Source organism: Capricornis sumatraensis, chromosome 9, assembly GCF_032405125.1.
Source record: "Capricornis sumatraensis isolate serow.1 chromosome 9, serow.2, whole genome shotgun sequence".
Taxonomy (NCBI): Eukaryota; Metazoa; Chordata; class Mammalia; order Artiodactyla; family Bovidae; genus Capricornis; species Capricornis sumatraensis.
In genome coordinates, this window is record NC_091077.1 from 13,216,159 (window position 1) to 13,237,472 (window position 21,314).

Below are 21,314 nucleotides of genomic sequence, written 5' to 3' on the forward strand. Positions count from 1 at the left end.
AGGCTCCAGAGACTCGCAAGATACGAACAGCGATCACGGTTCCATTTGACGAGAGACTCTCCGAGGCAGAAACTGATAACTCCTGGTGATTCGAATTCCGTCTAACGGCAACGTCTGAGAAACCATTCTCTCTTTGAGAGGGTATACCGGAACCGGCAAGCTCCACGCAACGCGGTGGGTTTCCAGCAGGCGGCAGTAAAAGTAAAAATCATTCATCGGCGGCTGGGAACACACGGAATATAAATAATGGCTCCTCGCGGCTTCCGTATTACGGACTGTGCAAGACAAGATGGCCGCGCCCTGGATTCCGGGCGCGGCGAGTCATGTGATTACACAACTTCCGGCACTCCCCAGGTTTTCCCCAGGCCTTGAGTCTCCTACAGAAGTGCGTGCCGGGGCCTAGCGCAGTTCGAGGCCGCCAGAGGGCTGGTCTGGGGCGGCTCTGACTTGAGAGTGCAGCTGCAGGACCATGGAGGGTCCCCCGGAGAGGGAGGCGCCCGCGGCGGCGCTGGCCGCCGTGCTGAAGCACAGTTCGGCACTGCCTTTCGAGAGCGCGCAGGTCCGGGGCTACGACTTCAACCGCGGCGTGGACTATCGCGCACTGCTAGAGGCTTTCAGCACCACTGGTTTCCAAGCCACCAACTTCGGGCACGCGGTACAGCAAGTCAACGCCATGGTGAGGCCTGGGTGAGACTTCCTGGGCTGAGGGGGAGTGGCCTCCAGTAGCACCCTGCAGTAGCTGGGGGCGGGACTTTTCTGGGAGGTGTGTTCTTCGTCCAATAGTGGGAGAGAGTATGGGGCCCGGGAGTTTCTGTTCTGGGGAGTGGTTGGGACTGATTCTGGGGCGGGGCGGGGGCGGGGAGCGGGCGTTATAGATAACAGGTGAAAGTATTGTGGAAGGGGCGGAGCCTGGGCTAGAAAGTCCATTTGAGCGAGGAATTGGAGGAGGACCCTTACACCCGCCCGGACCTGAGCTTTGGTTTGCATTTCCCGGTGGGGAGAGGGGTCGGGCCTGAAAAAGTGATGCTCTCGGATTCCTGAAAAGGGGCAAAGCCTAAGCATGTGACCTGAGACTTGGGGTGTGAACAGGGTGGAGCCTACACAGGGGTGTTCCTCTCCTGTTCCAGGTAGAAGTGGTTCTCTGTCCCTGAATGGGCAGATCCTGGGCGGGGAGTCTGACACCAAAACCCACCGCGGGTCCTTGGGGTGGAATTTTGGGCCAGAGGTTAACTCAACTCTGCCCATACCTAGATAGAGAAGAAACTCGAGCCTCTATCCGAGGATGAAGACCAACATGCAGACCTGACCCAGAGCCGACGCCCACTCACCGGCTGCACCATTTTTCTGGGCTACACATCCAACCTCATCAGTTCAGGCATCCGTGAGACTATCCGTTACCTCGTGCAGCACAACATGGTGGGACCTGGTGGGGGTGTGGCCTTGGGCTCCCCGAGTCTTAATGGGCAATAAGGTTACTGGTCATTTAAGTGAGATAGGGAGATATGGGTTAGTTTTGTTTTGCAGCAGAGGTCCCCACAGGGGTCACTGGATGAGAGCTGGGAGTTAGGAGTTCTGCTTGGAATAACTTCACTGCCTTGTGGCTGCAGGTGGACGTCTTGGTGACCACAGCTGGGGGTGTGGAGGAGGATTTCATCAAGTGCTTGGCGCCCACATACCTGGGCGAGTTCAGCCTCAGGGGGAAGGAGCTACGTGAGAACGGCATCAACCGGTGGGTGGGTGGGGGCTGAATGGTGCTGAGTAAGGGAAGCAGGCTGAGGGTCCTGGGCCCTGATGCCCATACACCTTCTGTCCCCAGGATTGGGAACCTGCTGGTGCCCAATGACAATTACTGCAAGTTTGAGGATTGGTTGATGCCCATTCTGGACCAGATGGTGCTGGAGCAGAACACAGAGGTGAGGCTGGAGCAACCTGGGGCTGGGGGAGGGTGCGTTTGCTGATGGCATGGTGGGTGTCAGGGGAGGCGCCGCTGCCTGAAGCCAATGTCTCCTCCTAGGGTGTGAAGTGGACACCTTCCAAGATGATCGCCCGGCTTGGCAAGGAGATAAACAACCCAGAGTCTGTGTATTACTGGGCCCAGAAGGTGAGGGGCTGGCGGGGGCAAAGATGCCAGGTTTTTGGCATGTGTTGTTTCATTTTCACAGCCACCTGGGTAGTTGGTACTAGTCTCCTCATCCCTGCTCCTACATAAGGAGCCTCAGAAACAGAGAAGTTAGGCAGTTTGTCTGAGGTCCTACAGCTATTGACTGTGGATCTGGTATTCTGGCTCTACTCCTAGACTGCTGGGAAGCAGTTGGACAATACTTAGCAGCTCCTATGGGGACTCTTGGAAGGCTCCATGCTCCTCAGAGGCTCTGGGGTCTAGCAATCAGAAAAACAAGAACTATCATTCTTCATGTGCCAGGCCCAAGTGAAGTTAAGCACCCTGCCCAGAATCAGGCAGAGAGGAGGAAATGCCTGCAGGCTGCCCCTACAGGGCTTAGATCCGGCCCCCCTCCTGCCTTGCTCTTTCCTAGAACCATATTCCTGTGTTGAGCCCGGCACTCACAGATGGCTCGCTGGGTGACATGATCTTCTTCCACTCCTATAAGAACCCAGGCCTGGTCCTGGACATTGTTGAGGGTAAGATGTTGGCGCCCTAGAGGAGCAAGGGAGGAGGGCTGCCTGGGCCTGCGGTGGCCTGACTCAGCCCTCTCCCCCAGACCTCAGGCTCATCAACACACAGGCCATCTTTGCCAAGCGCACGGGGATGATCATCCTGGGTGGTGGCATGGTCAAGCACCACATCGCCAACGCCAACCTCATGGTGAGCAGGGATGCAGGCTGTGTGGCCCCTAGTGGGGGGTGGCACTCGTGCCTGCTGTGCAGACAGGCCTGTGTACTAGGCCCATGCCATGTGCTGGGAAACAGTTGTGGACTAGACAGGCCGATACCTGCCCTCCTGGAACTGATGTTCTAGTGGGGGAGATGAACAGCAAACCAGTGACAAGGTGACATGTACATCAGGTGGCAGTACTGGCTACAAAGAAAAATCAGGGGTGACGATGAGAGGGCAGGAGAAAGGCATGCTATTCAGAAAAGGGAATGCTTCCTGGGAAGTGTGACCTGTGAGCAGAGGTTTTTCAGAGGCTACTCCCATGAACCATGTGGTTATCTTAGGGAGTGGGCGTGAGATGAGTTTCTGGCAAGACTGGCCAGTGCAAAGGTTCTGAGGTGCCTGATGTAGGCACATCTTGGAGGCCAGTGAAGGGGAGAGTGAGAGGAGGTGAGGCCAGAAGTGACAGGCACAAAGTGCAAGGCCTTGAGGGCCACTCAGGTGCTCACAGGCACCCTCTGGCTGTGTGGGGAACAAACAGTGGGACTGGGGTGGGGAGCACAGAAAGGGAAGAGGTGTGGAGGTCTTCTCTAGAGCTGGTGGCAGATGTGGGTGGGCTCTTGGTACCTAGGAGGTGAGTCTGGAGCAAAGCCGCCCCCTGCCCAGCATCCCATGACACCCCCACTTGGCCCAGGTGTTGACATGGAGCCCTTTCTTTGGAGTGAAGACCACCAAGGGCTTCCTGTATCTGGGACACATACAGTGCCTTTAGCTACAGTGTCCTGCCCTGGACTCTGTGTGGCTGACCAGCCCATTCTGTCCCTCTCCACAGCGTAATGGCGCTGACTATGCTGTCTACATCAACACTGCCCAGGAGTTTGATGGCTCTGACTCAGGCGCCCGGCCGGATGAAGCTGTCTCATGGGGCAAGATCCGGATGGATGCACAGCCTGTCAAGGTGAGGGTTGGCCAGCCAGCTGGAGCACAGGGTCTCCTAGGCTGCAGCTGTGGATCCCCTGGCTCAACTGGGTTCCCTTCATAGGTCTATGCTGACGCTTCCTTGGTTTTCCCGCTGCTTGTGGCTGAAACCTTTGCCCAGAAGGTAGATGCCTTCACGCCCGAGAAGAATGAGGACTGAACTCTGGATGGTGCAGCCCCAGGGAGGCCTCGCCCCCTCCTCTATTTATTAGTTTGCAGACCCAGCCCCTCCCCACTCCTTGGTCAGCAGCGTGTCTAGAATAAATGATCTCAGTGGTCCTCCTTAGGCTGTGTCTCTGTCCTTGGCAGTGGGTCCCCTGGCTTCAGCCTGGGGCACCTTCAGCCTCGTAGGTCTCTTCCCGCCAGCACTGGATGCTGCCCCCCATGGCAGTCAGCAGGCAGGGCTCCATGGGGTGGTAGGCCAGCGACTGCACCACACCAGGACCTACAGGCAGGGCCAGCGCCAGGGCACCCTGTGGAGTGAGGGGGTTGGCAGGGGTCATCAGTGTGTCTCCCTCCTCTTGGCCGCCTCTCCCCTGGTTTCCATTATAATACTTCTCAGACATTGCAAACTTAATCAGTCCCAAATTGAGCCCGTCAGTCAGTTGTCCTTCCAGGTGCTCAGGTCAGACACCTTGGGTCTTCCTCTTACATCTCAAATCCTTTTGTCAGTAAATCCTCTTGGCTCTGCCTTTAGACTGTGCCGAGATTGCCATCTGGGCTCCACCAGCCTACCTGAAAGCCTCAATTACTACCTCAATTACTACCTTGCAGTCAAGTCTCAACATATCAGGTTCCTCTCTCCACCTGCAAAATAACCTTTCATGTGCCCTCCCTTGCAGGATGACTGCCAGTCTACTGGACCCTTGAGAAGTAGGCAAAACGTTGGTGCCTTCTGAGTTCCCAAAGGGAGAGCTGACTCCTCAGCTCTCCAGGGCCCTCCAGTTCCTTCATCTTCTAAGGGGCTTACTTCTGTAGCCAAGCCCCAGCCCTGACCCCATGAAGCCTGGCTGGTCAGTTCCCATTCTGACACTCCCACCAGGCTGAGACACATCAGGACAGAGCTTACAGGGCTCGAGGCGGGAAACCATGGGGATGCTCAGACGTGGCTCAGATTTCCTGAACAACTACAGCCCCATCTCACCTGGGGTGAGATGCCACCATCAGCCCCCTTCCCCGAGGGTCAGTCCCAGTGGCCCCACCTGACCTGGATCCTGCTGCCACCACTGCCATCCACAGCACTTCCATTTCCTGACTGATGCATGGGCGCCACACCTCCAAGCTTGGGCATGTGCTGTGCCCTCTGCCAGGACTGCCCTTCTTTGTTCATTCTCATTCCTTCTGGCCCCTAGTTCTAACAGAACACTCCCCTCCCCCTTTTCAGGCCGGAGAGTGACTCAGGTAAGGACAGGGCAGGCACCCCAGTGTGGAGTGGGGGTGGGGAGGCTCACTTCCACCAGGTCCCAGAAGAACACCTTCCCGTCCTCAGAGCAGCTGACCACATGTGTGTCACGCTCGCTCAGGCAGCAGTCCAGCTTATACTCCTTGTTCTTATGGCCCGTGTACCTGGGGGTGAGTGGAGTCAGGTCGTGGGTTAGGGGCGGGCTTTACTGCGGGTGGGAGAGGGGCCCCACGCCCCACGCCCCAGAGGACTCACTCGCCCAGCAGCTCCCCTGTGTCCTTGTCCAGAAGCCGCAAGGTGGAGTCTAGGCTGGACACCAGGGTGCACTGGCCATCCCGGCTGAAGCAGATGCAGGTGATGGGGCCTGGGGGGAAGGGAGGGCAGGCATGTCAGGCTGGGTACCCTGGGCTGTCCCCACCTTCCCTGTCTGCCCCCCAGCACCAGCCACACTCACTGCCCACGTAGTCTGAGAAGAGCTGCCCCATCCTCAGGTCATAGCGCCTCACCCGGCCGTCTACGGAACTGCAAGACAGGGCGGCTGCGGCTGAAGCACTGCAGGGGCCAGGAGGTGGAGGGCGCCAGCTTTGATGTCCCTGTACCCTCTTCACCTGGCCAGGGCCCTGAGGGCAAGGCTAGCACCTGTCCTTCCCAGTACCCTTCACTGTCACGTCATGCTTAGGATCGGCCACGGAAAACATACACTGAAGTGAACTCAAGAGTGGAATTCTGGGACTTCCCAGGTGGTCCAGTGGCTAAGACTCTGAGTTCTCAATGCAGGGGGCCTGGGTTCAATCCCTGGTCAGGGAACTACATCCAACATGCTGCAACTAAGACCCAAGGCAGCCAAATAAGTAAATTAAAAATAAATATTAAAAAAAAAAGTGGAATTCTGAGGCAATGGCTTTAAGACTCAGACCCAAGGGCCAATCAAGTCCCATTCCATCTATTTCTGCTTTCTACTGAGCTCCCTCTCTGGGCCAGACCCTGTGCGGAGACTTGGAACACAGCTGCTACCAAGCCAGGAGCACTCGCTGCCAACGTGGAACCTCACTGACTGAGAGGCATCAGCTCCCAGGAGGTGACATTGGAATTGAGACTTGAGGCTGAGAAAGGAGCCAACCATGTTCAGTTCAAGCGGGGATGTGTGGGAACTGGGTGGGCTGACAAGCCAAGCAGTCCAAACACCCCAAGTGGTGGGATTAGCACTCCCGCAGGTTGTGGCAAGACTTGGGCAGCCCTGCATGGGAATTTTTTTAAAATTGTCTCCTGCAGCTAGACTGACAAATCTATGTAGGCAGGGGTTTTCCTTGTTTTTCTGTCTTGTTCACTGCTGTGTGCCCACTGACTAAAAATGGGACCTGTAGGAGGTACTCAGACACACTCTAAGTAGTATAGGAATGGTCCAGGTGGAGAAAGGGCAGTTGCATGTCGGTCCCAGAGTGGAAGCATGTGTGGCATATTTAACAGAAATTAGCTGCAATACTTTGGTCACCTGATGCCAAGAGCTGACTCATTGGAAAAGACCCTGATGCTGGGAAAGACTGAGAGCAAGAGAAGGGTGCGACAGAGAATGAGATGGTTGGATGGCATCACTGACTCAACGGACGTGAGTTTGAGCAAACTCCAGAAGATAGTGAAGGACAGGGAAGCCTGGAGTGCTACAGTGCATGGGGTCGAAAAGAGTTGGACACGACTTAGCGTCTGAACAACAACCACATAAAAGCTGAGAGCACAACCAGACCATGCAGGGCCTTATGAGCACAATGAGGAGAGTAGATTTTTAAATCTAAGTACAGAGACAGCTCTGAACCTCAGTGGCACCTGGCGAACGACAAGGTCCTGGTCCCACTCACCCTGCGAGGACCTCATGATCTGACACCTTCACGCTGGATATACCATCTCTGGCTTCGTCCAGGGTCTGTATTGGCTCAGGTTTCCGAGAGCGACAGTCCCAGCAGCGGATGGTGGAATCGATAGAGCCTGTAAGGCCAGCATGAAGGTGGATCAGGTTTAGGGGGCAGAGGCAGTCTCCTGGGCCCACCTAACAAGGCCCTGGACTCACCAGACAGGATAACTGTGGCCTCTTCATTAAACTGCACTGTGTTCACCTTCTGCGAAACAGAACTGCCGCTTAGAAGATGAGGACAAAAGCAAGGTTCCCAGTGCAAGTTAAAGCAAAGGAAAAAGGTTAAGGGTAGGGGAGATCAAAGAGTTGGGGGGAACTGCAAGGATGGGGATTGATGAAGTGGGGGCCATGGGGAAGGATACTTGCGCTGTATTGCGGGGGGGAGGGCGGATCCCTGTTACCACCCACATGCAAATCAGATTTGCTTTAATGAGACCCCTTCTTGCTTGCACTCACCCCCGCGTGGCCCCGGAATTTCCGCACGACTTGCCCTGACGCCACATCCCACAGCACCACCGCCTTGTCCCCACCTCCAGAGCAAAGACTGCTGTTATCAAAGGAGCTAGAAGGCAGAGCATAGAAAATTTAGCATCTGCTTCTGTTCCTGGCCTCAGCGCCCCGATCCCGCCTTGGCCCCCCGGCTCACCCAGCCGCATCCAGCACCTCGTAGCCGTGGCCGCTGTACGTCCGCAGTAACGTCCCCCGCAGCGGGTTCCACAGCTTCAGAGTCTTGTCGCTGCCGCAAGTCAGACAGTAATTGCCATCCACTGGGGAACACCAGGCGGGGGTTACTGGGCCGCCGACCTTAGGAGGCGGGAGGAGGACTCGGAAAGAATATCAGGGCGCTCACCATTAAATCGCACAGCTCGAACCGCCCCCTGCCCGCAGTCCAACGTCTTCAATCGTTTTTGCGGCAGCTCGGGGCCCCGCGGTTTTGGCTCAGGGAAAGCCATCCCTCGGCTTTCCCTTCCTCGCCACCTCACACGCGCCGGCACGGAAGCATTCCTTGCCCTGGGAGGGTGTAACCTTATTATTGTCCTCCATAGTCTACTTCCTACTTCTCACTTCCGGGTTCTATATTTAGGCTCTTTGGAGATAGTGTTGGAAACACTGAAACTTGTCTCCAGCTTCCCAGTTTCTTTCCCCACTTCTGGTCTTCTAGGAGCATTTTTGGCTTCTCCGAATTCTCTGTCCCCTGGCTGGGGGTAGTTCCGGTAACCGTCGATAGGAACGGAAGCGCGAGGGCTGAGAGTGTTACTCTAAAAACTTCCCTGTGTTTCCAAGCTGGAAGCTGCCGGAAGCTGCGATTCCCGCAGCGGAAGAGGCGCGACTTCTGACTCGCTATGTCCGCGAACAATATGTCGGACCCACGGAGGCCCAACAAAGTGCTGAGGTGAGGCTCCTAGTTGTCATGGTGTTAAAAAAAAGAAAAAGATTCAGCTGTAAACTTAAATGATATAATTGGCTTTACCAAATGAATCATAAATTGGACAACATCCCATCTAGCAAGTAGAGGGAAGCGCTAAAGAGCTACAGAAAGGAAAAGGTTATTTAAAGGCAGGACAAGGAAGTCATAAACAGAAAAAAGGATGATTTCAGATTATATTAGTTTCCTTTTGGGGAGAAAAGGGTCTTATTAGGTGGGGTTTACCTCATTTTCCTTTTGAAGGATGGAGAGGGGAGAGAACCCAAGTGACTGCCTCATTGGTGCTGACCAGAAAATTCGTGACTGACCGATTAAGACTTCATTTCTGGAGGAAGTTGAAGCTTCTGTTAGGTTAGATATTAAGCCCCGATTTGGTAGCTTGGCTAAGTACAAATTTTTGGACCTGTGGTATTCTTTTTAACAATCTTCCCTCTCTTCCCTCCTCCCCCCTCCCAATCAGAGTCTCTCTCTAACTGAGAGATGTGATCAAAACTTAAGGCATGAGTGCCACTCTCAGCTGCTACTCTGAGGTTCTCTTAGTTTTTGTTGTTCTTTTGCATGCTATCCATAGTTAACCCCTGTGATAGTCGCAGGTCCTTGCTGGCTTTAGGTTCACAGTCTCTGAGTTGGTTATTCTCTTGTTATTTTTCTGATGTTCTAGTCATAGGGAGATCTTTTGCTTGATGATTAGTGGCTGTGATTATGCATTTAAAGCTTTTGAGAGAATACAGTGCATTCAGTTCAGTTGCTCAGTCGTGTCCAACTCTTTGTGATCTCATGGGTTGCAACACACCAGGCTTCCCTGTCCATCACCAACTCCCAGAGCCTGCTCAAACTCACGTCCATCCAGTCGGTGATGTCATCCAACTATTTCATCTTCTGTCGTCCCCTTCTCCTCCCGCCTTCAGTCTTTCTTACCATCAGGGTCTTGTCTAGTGAGTCAATTCTTTGCATCAGGTGGCCAAAGTATTGGAGTTTCAGCTTTAGCACCAGTCCTTCCAATGAATATTCAGGACTGATTTCCTTTAGGATGGACTGGTTGGATCTCCTTACAGTCCAAGGGGCTCTCAAGAGTCTTCTCCAACACCAGAGTTCAAAAGCATCAGTTCTTTGGCTCTCAGCTTTCTTTATGGTCCAACTCTCACATCCATACATGATTACTGGAAAAACCATAGCTTTGACTAGAAGTAAACCATTAGTTTGCTGGACCTCTGTTGAAAAAGTAATGTCTCTGCTTTTTAATATGCTGCCTAATGCAGTGCATTAACGAGATTATTATGATTATAATAAGCAGGATAATTAGCAAAGTTTGGAGTGCACTTTGGAGCCATGCTCTCCAGGATTAAAACCGGGCAAAATCAAATACATGAAAGGAAGTTCCCACTGGGACTTCCCTGGTGGTGCGCTGGTTAGGACTTGGTGCTACCACTGCAGTGAGCAGGGGTTTAATCCCTGGTTTAGAAAAGAAAAAGTTCCCCTTGAAGGAGTTACCTTCTTACGCCAGCTGGCTTGCTCAGTGATCTTATGTAATTGAGTTTCAGCTTCCCCAGAAGGAGTAATCCAGTGTAGCAGCTGGTGTTGACCACAGCATAGACGCTCCTTGCTCAGCTAAAAGATAAACAAAGACTGTATGTTAGTTGCTCAGTTGTGTCTGACTCTTTGTGACCCCATGGTCTGTCCGTGGAATTCTTGAGGCAAGAATACTGGAATGGGTTGCCATTCTCTTCTTCAGGGGATCTTCCCGACCCAGGAATTGAACTGGGTCTCCTGCGTTGCAGGCAGATTCTTTACTGTCTGAGCTACCAGGTAAGCCTCTAATTAAGGGCTGTTCTGTTATAAAAGAACAACTTTGGCCAGAGAATCTAAGGATCTTTCCTGGGCTGATGGCCTTGCCAAAGGACACAAATCCTGAGTCACGAAATCCTCATCATTCTTTTTAACTTCATGATGTAAATCCAGTGGACTTGACCAATGAGGTGTCTTAGTTCCCTTGTGGAAAGTTAGGAGCCCAGTTCAATAACCTAAGGGGCATTGCCCTCTGTGCACTGGCTGTCTAGGCATTCAGAGGCTGAAGGAGAATGATAACCATTATGGACAAAGACAGACACTATGGGGGCACAGACCATTTCCATTAGTGGGGTACTGTTAATGGATTCATTGACAAGGATTACTGCATTTACCCATTCAAGCCAGATGTCAGTCAGGTTTTCAGCACATTTGGGAATAGATTCTCCCAGCCTGAAATATAAAGTGTTGCTCCGAACACCTTGCAAAGATAGGTGCAGTTGGTGAGAGCTCTTAGTGAGTGGGGGCAGATCTGATCTAGATTATCATGAGAATGTGGGGTGCAAGTGCAGTGAGATTTACCAGTTAATTGTGTCTAATTGAGTATGTACGGTTATGATGGGAGAAAGGAAAAAACAAGGTATAGGTTGTTCTGGCTGTGAAAGTAGAATTGCATAAGAAATTTTAAGGAGGTTTGATTGTAGTTTCCTGTGACATTGAGAATAGAAGGAAAAGCTGGTCACAAGGAGGACCAGGAGGTCTCTAGCATCATGGATAGATTGGAGTTTTTTTGTTTTTGTTTTTGACTGTGCAATGTGGCATGAGAGATCTTAGTTTCCCAGCCAGAGATCGAACCCACTGCTGCTCGCATTGGTAGCACAGAGTCTTAACCACTGGACTGCCAGGGAAGTCTCAGACTGGAATATTTATTTATTTGTTTATTTGTGGCTGTGCTGGGTCTTTGTTGCTGTGTGGGCTTTTCTCTAGTTGCTGCAAGTGGGGGCTCCTCTTGGTTGCAGTGCGAGGGCTCTTCATTGCAGTGACTTTTCCTGTTGCGAAGCACAGGCTCTAGGCATGCAGAGTTCAGTAGTTGGGGTTCCTGGGCTCTAGAGCCCAGGCTCATTAATTGTGGTCCACGGGCTTAGCTGCTCTGTGGCGTGTGCAGATCTTCCTGGATCAGGGATTGGACCTGTGTGTCCCGCATTGGCAGGTGGATTCTTTACCACTGAGCCACCAGGGAAGCCCCCAGCTTGGAATATTTAATAGCAAATCCAGCAGTCTAAAAGCTTACTTTCCTCAGCAATGGCCTGGGAGATAAGGGTGAGAACATCATCTTTGCAGGTGAAAACCAGAGTAAAAAAAGACAAAGGAAGAAGGGTTTCAGTCTAGTTAACGTATGGTCTTGATCCGGTGTCTGGGACAGAAGCAGTCCACCTTGATGCCAACTATTCTGTTCCTCGTCAGTTTGACGCAGAGGTCTCCAGCATCTGTTTAGGACTGAATGTCTGGCGGAGCTTTCCTTAGCTATGGGATGTGTACCCAAGGCTCAGTGTCTTCTCGTTTCACAGTCTTTGTCAGTGGTCAGGAGCACTTGGTAAGGTCCCTTCCCATGGGGCTTGAGGGCTGTCTTCCTCTGATGATGTTTTCAGAATACCCAGTCAGCAGGCTCCAGTCTGTTACCAACAGGATCCTTTGAGTTTGGATCTGGCAGGGCTTCTTAAACCTGTTAATGATAGCATAAGACATGAAAGACTTATAGTAGCTGGTCCTATTAACATTAGATAGCAAGGGATCAGCAGAAAGTTGTACGTCAATGGACATTGGTCTACTGGTGACTGTTCCACGTGGAGTGAGTGTGTGTTTTCAGAGAGGGTACCGGGAATAGTTGGCATGGCCAGAGGCAATACCTTAGGCCAAGGGAGTTCAGTAGTTGAAGCAGTTTAGAGGTTTTCGAGGATCCCCTTAGTTCTTTCTACCTTGCCTGATGATAAGTGAAAAGGAGAGTGATAATTCCAAGGAATCTGCAGGGTTTTCATTAAGGCCTGTACGATTTGCCCAGTGAAGTGGGTGCCTCGGTTCCTGAAGATTGTGGAAGGTAGACCTCGAGTTGGAACCACATCTTCTAACAGTTTCCTTGCCGTTGTGAGGGCATTAGCCTTGGGGCAAGGGAAGACTTCAGGCCATTAGGAAAGCCCATTCTGGGTGGCGGTTGGATAAAGTCCAGCAGTAAGTGCTCAGAAGGTCTGGGGTAGGGGGAGGTCTGAGGCTTCTGGGAAAACAGATAGTTTTTCCAGGATTACAGACCTGTCAGGTCAGACATTGGTGGTAAACTGCTTTTGTGATCTTCTCTCCCCACCCATGTCTATTCGTCATTTGAGTCATCTTAAAATGCACTGTGATGGGTGAAGGAATGCAAAAACTGGAAAATGAGATTTGTCAGGGAGCTGGGAAGAACCATGTGGCCATTTTGGGTTTCCCATAGCCCTGAATGTTTATCTAATTTACAACCATTGTTTGCCCATCTTAATTTCTCTGTTCAGGAACAGACTGATGTTACAAGGGCATCAAGATGGCCAGGGTCTGGCAATGAGAGGTCATGTTTCGCTGAGGCAGAATGGTCTTCATCCATCTGTGCCATAATATTTATTTATTTTTCCTGCTCTATAAGCCAGATCTTAGTTCCCCATCCAGGGATTGAGCCCAGGTCACCACAGGGAAAGTGCCGAGTCTTAACCACTGGGTCGCCAGGGAATTCTCAGTGCCATGATATTTATAGATTCCGTTGCTGCTGTCTTTGCATGAAACGTAACTAGGGCATTTCCTGAACTCTGGTTCAGTCCTTTTAGTGTGAGTCTCAATTTTAATGACAGGTAATTTCTCACCTTCAGAAAGTAAGACAGTAGTTTACTTGTTGCCTTTAAAAAAAAAATTTTTTTTTTAAAATTTATATTTTTGGCTGCCCTGGATCATCAGCAAATAAGATTATATCAGGATGTTCTTACCTGACAGTTAAGGGGCTCATCTTTGTCAGTAGGGGTGGTGATGTAGCAAGTTAAAGGCGTTGCAACATTTAGCATGTTGCGTAAGTGGAGGAAGCAAAAGGATCTCATAGAAGGTTAATATGCTGGCAGAGAAATGTTGAGTCAGTTCAGAGTTAAGAAGACCGGTTTTTTGTTTGTTTGCCTTTTTAATACATTTGGGAGACCAGGAGATGCCCCCTCTGCATATATTTATTTATTTACTTATTTATATTTTTGGCTACTCCAAGTCTTAGTTGCAGCATACAGGATCTTTTAGTTTTGGCATGTGGGATCTAGTTCCTTGACCAAGGATTGAACCCAGGCTGCTTGCAGTGGGCTCACAGAGTCATACTGGATCACCAGAGAAGTCCCAAGAGTTAAAACTTTGGACAGCGTGCTGCTGCTGCTAAGTCACTTCAGTCATGTCCGACTCTTGGCGACCCCATGGACTGCAGCCCACCAGGCTCCTCTGTCCATGGGATTTTCCAGGCAAGAGTACTGGAGTGCGGTGCCATCGCCTTCTCCGTTGGACTGCGTGAGGAGTCTATAAATAAATGCTGTTACCTCAGATTAGATCTGCTGAAGCTTTTACTAATTTTGTAGTTGCAGCTGTAACCCAAGACAGTTGGTATAGGCACTGGCAACTGAATCCAGTTAAATGCTGTGATAAGAAACAGGCTGTGTTTATTGCTACGCTCTTGTGTGAGCATTCCCAGGGCTTGGTTATTTCTTTCATGCACAATAAAGTGAAAGGTCTTGAATAATTAGGTAGGTCTAGGGCTGGTGGTTTTTATGGCACTTTTTTTACTCTTCAGAAAAGCCTACTTATGTTTATCTTCCCTAGAAAGGGGCTCAGGGACTAGAAGTTTAGTAAGGTCATTGGGTGGGGAAACGAATAGAGAAAAATTAGGAGCCCATAGTCTACAGTAGCCAATCAAGTCTAGAAATCCACATAGCTGTCACTTAGTTATAGGCCTAGGAAATTCTTGGATTAGCCTAATCCTTGTTGGAGATAGCTGGGTTCCTTCAGCACTAGGTAATGAACGTTATCTACAGATAATTGTTAATTTTCCCTTGGAGAGTTTATGTTCCTTTTGTCAACTGAAATAATGACCAACCTATAATAAGAATTTTATCTAAGCCAAACGGAGGCCTATGGCCCAGGAAACACGGATTCAAAAGCACTTGAATTGTGTTTTGCTGGACTGCAGTATGGCAGAGGGCCTATTCAGGCAAAAACTGCAGTTACATGACTTGTTTGTCAAGAATTATAATTGGAACCTCCCTGGTGGTCCAGTGGTTAAGACTGTGCTTCCACTGCAGGGGGCATGGGTTCTATCCCTGGTCAGGGAAGTTCTGCATGCCTGCAGGTATGGTCTAAAAAAAAAGGAATATAATTAGAGCTGGCAAGATATAAGGGTGCTTGTTAAGTAAGGATTCATTGGTGTCTGAAATGACTGTGTAGTTACAAGGGGAGATGTTGAGACCATAAGGTTGCAGTTAGCAGCTGCTAGCAGATACTGTCTTGAGAATAGCTGGTGGCGTGGTTCAGTTTGATTCAGTTCAGAAAATTCAAGTCCTCACTGATGCATTAACATGGCCACCTGGCTCCATTTGGATGCCTGAAGCACAGTTCTGTCTTGTCCGAACAAAGAACAAACATCAGATACAGTGGATACATTGCTTCAGGGCTTCAAGAGACAGATTAGCACATACACAGTAAGACAGCATGAACTTAGGTCAGGGAAGAGAACCTCATATTCAAAGGAATTGGTACGTTGGTATTGTGGGGATAAGGTGAAAGAACATTTATCCCCTCTTCAAAGTGGACATTTTGCACGGTCTGATATCTGCTTTTTTTTTTTGGTCTGTTTAACAGTTAAAGCAGATGTCTATCTGAGAGGCCACAAGACTGTCTGTTCTAATGAGCATAAAGTTTAAGCCCAGTCATGTCTTAGCTAGGATGACTTCTCCATACCACAGTATGTGAAAAGTTCTTCCATCACTTTTCAGCAGATAAATGGAGTCTTTTATGGATGCCTCTTTGGTTACTGAGCACAGCAAGCAGTCATCCACCTGTTGTGAAAGAGCTCATTTCCTGGGGACTGGTGGGTTCTTACATCTTGACGGAGCACTTGGGAGAAATCAGTGAACCCCTGAGGCACAAGTGTCCAGGCTTACTGCTGATTGTTCCAAGTTAAGGCAGATGGACTTTCACCTGTTGGAATCTATAGGGATACTGCAAAAGGCTGAAAAAGAGCCACAACAGTGTTTTGGGCCTGCTGGAATTTATGACAAAATGGTGTTCCAGGTTTGGGCCAACTGGGAAGGAGGAAATAACTTTGCTAATAACGCTTGAGTCCTGGTTGTTGTTTAGTTACTTAGTCTGGTCCAACTCCTTGTGACCCCATGGACTGTAGCTTGCTAGACTTCTCTGTCCATGGGGTTTCCCAGGCAAGAGTGCTGGAGTGGGTTGCCATTGCCTTCCCGACCCAGGGATTGAACCTGGGTCTCCTGCATTGCAGGTGAATTTTTTACTGCTGAGCCTGCAGAAGCTCCTGAGGGAAGGGATACATCAGGAGATTGGGACTGACACATACACACTGCTATATATAAAACAGATAACTAAGAAGGACCTACTGTGTAGCCCAGGAAATTCTACTCAGTGCTCTGTAAAGACCTATATGGGAAAAGAGTCGAAAGAAGAGTGGATATATGAACATGTATAACTGATTCACTTTGCTGTACACCTGAAATAACACAGCATTGTAAATCAAGTATACTCCCTATAAAAATTAAAAAAAAAACAAAAATAAAATAAACCTTCCCTTGGGGCTGGAGTGGGGGGAAGCTCTTAAGTTATGGACAAATCACCATTCTCACCCACTAGGTTTCCAGACTGGCAGGATTTGCACGTTGTGGTGGCTACTATAGGGTGTGCCTAATTACCCCTGGGACATTAGGTCTTCTGTTGTGGGTGTGCTGTGGCTTTAGGCTTCAGAGGATATTGATGTAATTGAGGGAGAGGTTTAGTTATGTGTCTCTGAATCTTTATAAGCTCTGTATTTTTTATTATTCCAATGTCAATATTAGAAATAACGCACAGAGGATTTCTCTGGTGGTCCAGGATTTCGAGTCCTGGTCCAGGAAGATTCCGAATGCCACAGGGCAACTAAGCCCATGCACCGCAACTACCGAGCTGGAGCTGTAGAGCCTGCGCTCTGCAACAAGAGAAGCCACCGAAACTAGAGAGTAGTCTTGCTGCAGCTAGAGAAAGCCCGTGTGCAGCAGTGAAGATCTGGTGCAGCCCAAAAGAAAGAAAGAAAGAACCCAGAGATTTTGAGATACCTCAGTTAAATTCAGGGGCTTTTGTTGGAATTCTTCCTCCTCTCTGTCAAGGACAGATTGTAAGAACATAAAAGATCTGGTTCACGTTGGTCAGGAAATTTCAAGGGGAAGTCCCCATTGGAAACAAACTGTCTTAGCCCTTTTAACTTAGAAAGGAGAGCTCTACCTAAATACATTGACTGGGGCTATGTCACATAGTGAAAAAAAAATGTTTTTCAGTCAGAAGTCCCAGAGTCATTTGTATTGGTTGAGGTAGAAATTCTCTCTGAACTTTTGTTAGATTCTTCCAGTTAGGAAACCTCTTTTACACTCTGAGGCAGTTGTCATCCTAAGGGAATGGAGTGAAAACAGCTCCAGACTGCACGGAGATCAAACCAGTCAATTCCAAAGGAGATCAACCCTGAATTCATTGGAAGGACTGTTGCTGAAGCTCCATTCCTTTGGCCACCTGATGCAAAGAGCCAACTCATTGGAAAAGTTAAAGGCAAAAGAAGGGGGTGGCAGAGGATGAGATGGTTAGATAGCATCACCAACTCAATGGACATGGATTTGAGTAAACTGGGTCATAGTGAAGGACAAGTGAGGCTGGTATGCTGCAGTCCATGAGGTCACAAGGAGTCAGACACGACTTAGTGACTGAACAACACCATCTCAGGAAAACACCTGAGGGTCTTAGCACATAGCTTGGCTGTGAGGGACCAAAGAAAGGCCTATAATGTTGAGAATTCCTGCTGAAGAGGGAACAAGCGGTGTGAGGCAGGTGCATTCAGAGATAAGGTCTGACAGAATCACAGAACTGAACAACAACAACAAGTATCACCGAGAATTTGGCAAGGTTTCCCATTAGATTTAATTTTATTTTCCCCCTGAGTATCTGTCTACAATGCGGGAGACCAGGGTTCAATCCCTGGTTTGGGAAGATCTCCTGGAGAAGGAAATGGCAATCCACTCCAGTACTATTGCCTGGAAAATCCCATGGACAGAGGAGCCTGGTAGGGTACAGTCCATGGGGTCGCAAAGAGTCGGACACGACTGAGCGACTTCACTTTGGCTGTTTTAGGGGATTACAGATAAGCACTTACCAGAGAATCCCTCGGAATACTGAGGAGATAGATATGGGGGCACTCGAGTTGAAGAATTTGCATAAGACTTTTGAGGACAATCTTTTTTCCAGTGTCCCAGTTGATTACATTCAAGACATTGGTCCTTGGGCCAGCGTTTTGTGGGTGGACCCCTAGGAGGGCATTATTTTAGCTCTCTGGTCTAGGAGCTGTTGTAACTGTAAGACCAACAACTGGGAGAATTTTTGCTTGTGGTCTTACTCTAAGGTCGTTTCAAAGTGCTCAGTTGTGGTCATTGGCTCCATCAGCCTGGTGGTCTCCTATCCTGTCTTCTGTGTTTTTATCCACAGGAGATACTCTGTGAGCAAACGGGCCACTAGAGCCAGTTAGGTGACTATCACATGGAACCGAAACACCATAGGAGGAGGGCTTCCAAGCAAGCATGCCTTAAAGTCGGTCAGATTCATCTTTATTTGTTTTGCATGTTTGACTGAGACCAGTCAGTAAGGGTAGGGAAGATTCTAGGAACGGTTTATAAAAGGTCTGTTGCTTTTTTAAAAAAGTTTTATTTATTTATGGTTGTGTTGGGTCTTCGTTGCTTTGTGCAGGCTTTCACTAGTTGCAGTGAGCAGGGGCTACTCTTTGCAGACTTCTCGTTGCAGTGGCTTCCCTCGTTGCGGAGCACAGGCTCTAGGCATATGGGCTTCAGTAGTTGCAGCACGCAGGCTTAGTGCTCAGAGGTTGTGGTACACAGGCTTAGTTGCTCCCCAGCCCGTGGAATCTTCCCCAGACCAGAGATGGAACCCGTGTTCTTTGCATTGATGGGTGGGTTCTTACCCACTGCGCCATCAGGGAAGTACAGTTGCTGTTTTGCAAGCTTCGTCTGGTTGAGGATTTTTTTTTTTGGCTGTGCCCCACGGAATGCAGGCTCTTAGTTTGCCAACCAGGGATAGAACCCAAGACCCCTGCAGTGGAAGCTTGGAGACTTAAACCACTGGACCCCCTGGGAAGTCCTGAAACCCTCACTTTCAAGGGCATTCTTGTCTCAGGGAAGCCTTCCCCGTGACACCCATTGTAATTCTAGGTTGTTTTTAGTCATACTTTGCCATTTTTGTAGATATTTACAGCTTCTGAGATTATAGTTCTTGGTCATAAAAATAAGCAGGTGTGCCAACGGGTAGACTCATTAAAGGACATGGTGGGGTCAGAGATGCTCCCATCTCTCTTGGCTGGCCTTTATCTACACAAATGAAGACAGACAGACATGAATACTGTAACACGCCAGTCATAACCAGTTACTGTGGCCTGGCCAAGAAAAAGGCCCTGTGCACACCATCACTGACTGCCTACGTGGAACCTGGACCTGGAGAAAGGCTTGAACCAGGAGTGGACCCTACATGGGGACTGTGGACTGATACCAAACAAATGGGGAACTGCAGACCAAACCGCCAGCACGTCCCAACAAGGAATCTGGGAACAGAACCAAGGGCCTGGGGTTTCCAGCCAAATGAGGAACTGTAGTCAGAACCACCAGCAGCTCCCAGCATGGAACTAGTGATTCCAGACAAATGAGGAACTGGCCAGAAAGCCAATTAGGTCTGGAGCATGACACAAAGAGAGCAGAGCTCAGAACTGAGAGGAACTTACCCATGGCCTCCAGATCCAGCGAGAAAGACAGTGAACTCAGAAGGGGATTCATGGGTACCCCTCCTTGTGTTCCTTGTTGTTCCTGAATGTCAGAGGTTCACTTCGGATCCTGGTGCTGCTACCAAACCTCTTGAAAAACAAAATTCACCTGAGTAAATTCTAAAGGTCTAATTGGCTTTATTGAAGGATTCATGAATCTGGCAACATCTCGTCTAACAAGTAGAGGGGAGCATTAAAGGGCTGTAGAAACGGAAAGGTTTTTAAAGGTAGAACAAGGAAGTCATAAACAGAAAAAAGGATGACTACAATGTCGGAGACTATGTTTCTGGAGGAGGCTGACGCTCCATTCAGGCTAGGTAGTAAGCCCCAGTTTAGTGGCATGGCCTAGCATAAACGACTCCGTTTTGGACCTGTGGTTTTATTTTTAACAATGGGGATGGGTCTCAGATGGTGGGTTGGAGGCCCAGGGAAGCATCTGCCCACCCTAGGGGCAGAAGTCTAGTGCCCCTGACCCTGAGCCTGCCGCAGGTACAAGCCCCCACCGAGCGAGTGTAACCCAGCCCTGGATGATCCGACACCAGACTACATGAACCTGCTCGGCATGATCTTCAGCATGTGCGGCCTCATGCTCAAGGTGGGCAGGGCTGGGGTGATGCTAAGTGGAGAAAGCCAGAGCTGTCGTGAAGCCAGAGGTCCGGGTCAGGGTGGGCACACTGGACGTTGGTCTGAGGCTTTTAAGGCAACTTGGTGGGGTCCTTAGGGTGATGGGGGATGTCAAGGGCCAGGCTTCTTAGGCTTGAGGGGACATGGTCAGAGATGCAGTTCAGGGATTAGGACCAGAACTTGGGTACCTAGAGTTAACTTTGGGAGGCTGAGACAGAGGGACTCCTGGGGATCAAGGCTGGAGCTGCACCAGGTGAAACTGGGATTGGAACTGGTGGGGGAATGGCTCATTGGGGTGCCTCTCACTGACCTAACCCTGCCCGTCCCCCGCCCCTTCCAGCTGAAGTGGTGCGCTTGGGTTGCTGTCTACTGCTCCTTCATCAGCTTTGCCAACTCCCGGAGCTCTGAGGACACGAAGCAGATGATGAGTAGCTTCATGTGAGGCTGGGTCTGGGGAAGGAGGGACTCCTGGGGGAGGGGAGGGAGGCTCCCCTCCCCCCCCCCCCCCCCCCCCCCCGCCTCTCCATCCTGGACTGACACCTCTCTCCTATCTCAGGCTATCCATCTCTGCCGTGGTGATGTCATATCTGCAGAACCCTCAGCCCATGACGCCCCCCTGGTGATGTCAGCCTAGAGGGGTCACGTCTTGGGCCTCTCTAGCTACCTTGCCCTCGGCCTCACCCGTGGCTGCTCAGCCTCCTGCCATCAGCTGCGGTGCTGGGCTTCCCTGGGCGAGGCAGTCTCTGGGTCTGCAGCTGGGCGGAGGGAACCTGGCCCTGACCCTGGGATCTCACGGCTGCTGGAGCAGAGAGAGGAATCCCCTCGGCCTAACCGTCCACCCCACCTTCTTTTCCTACCCTGCCTGCTCCCAGGGGAGACACTGTCCGTGTTTCTAGGTGTACCCACTCATTTTCTTGTTGCAACCCGTTAATAAAGTTTTGCATTCTGGCTGTTCTCTGCGACCCCTCTCTCCTGTGCATGGTGGCTGTTTGTCCTAATAGAGGGAAGGGCTCCACCTTCCCACTCTGTCAGGCCTGGGGTGGGGCCCCAGTCTGGAGCCTTTTGGTTAGTTCATTTGCTTATTTCGCAAGACTCATGCCTTAAGCCAGCTGCCAGAGACTAAACAGTGATCTCTGTCCTCTGACAACGCAGAAGACAGCTCTGCTGATCTCAGGAATCTGGGCTTTGGTTTTCTCAAATGTGTGAGGGTAATGTCAGGACATCGGATGGACTGGTAGGGACTGG

General features: G+C 50.3%; 3 protein-coding genes across 5 annotated transcripts; 2 read left to right on the forward strand and 1 right to left on the reverse strand.

Moving 5' to 3' along the window:
- Window positions 1-322: 322 nt before the first annotated feature.
- Window positions 323-4,181, forward strand: DHPS (deoxyhypusine synthase). 3 transcript variants are annotated; one of them, XM_068981436.1, is made up of 9 exons: window positions 323-676; window positions 1,252-1,416; window positions 1,608-1,729; window positions 1,817-1,913; window positions 2,015-2,101; window positions 2,535-2,640; window positions 2,721-2,824; window positions 3,666-3,791; window positions 3,876-4,181. In XM_068981436.1, exons 1-9 carry the CDS (start codon window positions 470-472, stop codon window positions 3,969-3,971), a joined length of 1,110 nt encoding a protein of 369 aa, XP_068837537.1. In that variant the 5' UTR covers window positions 323-469; the 3' UTR covers window positions 3,972-4,181. The 3 variants fall into 3 exon arrangements, with proteins under 3 accessions (XP_068837537.1, XP_068837538.1, XP_068837539.1); XM_068981437.1 differs by having other exon boundaries at window positions 3,730-3,791; XM_068981438.1 differs by lacking the exon at window positions 2,721-2,824 and adding an exon at window positions 3,131-3,135 and having other exon boundaries at window positions 3,708-3,791.
- On the reverse strand, window positions 4,014-8,094 carry WDR83 (WD repeat domain 83). Its single transcript, XM_068981439.1, has 9 exons — window positions 7,970-8,094; window positions 7,766-7,886; window positions 7,576-7,681; window positions 7,276-7,324; window positions 7,067-7,193; window positions 5,668-5,735; window positions 5,469-5,577; window positions 5,263-5,377; window positions 4,014-4,284 (listed from the first exon to the last, which is right to left on the reverse strand). The coding sequence occupies exons 1-9, from the start codon at window positions 8,070-8,072 to the stop codon at window positions 4,135-4,137; spliced, it is 948 nt and encodes a 315-aa protein (XP_068837540.1). The 5' UTR covers window positions 8,073-8,094; the 3' UTR covers window positions 4,014-4,134.
- Window positions 8,095-8,442: 348 nt separating this feature from the next.
- On the forward strand, window positions 8,443-21,013 carry WDR83OS (WD repeat domain 83 opposite strand). Its single transcript, XM_068980670.1, has 4 exons — window positions 8,443-8,512; window positions 19,935-20,040; window positions 20,410-20,507; window positions 20,626-21,013. The coding sequence occupies exons 1-4, from the start codon at window positions 8,463-8,465 to the stop codon at window positions 20,690-20,692; spliced, it is 321 nt and encodes a 106-aa protein (XP_068836771.1). The 5' UTR covers window positions 8,443-8,462; the 3' UTR covers window positions 20,693-21,013.
- The last annotated feature ends 301 nt before the right edge of the window (window positions 21,014-21,314 follow it).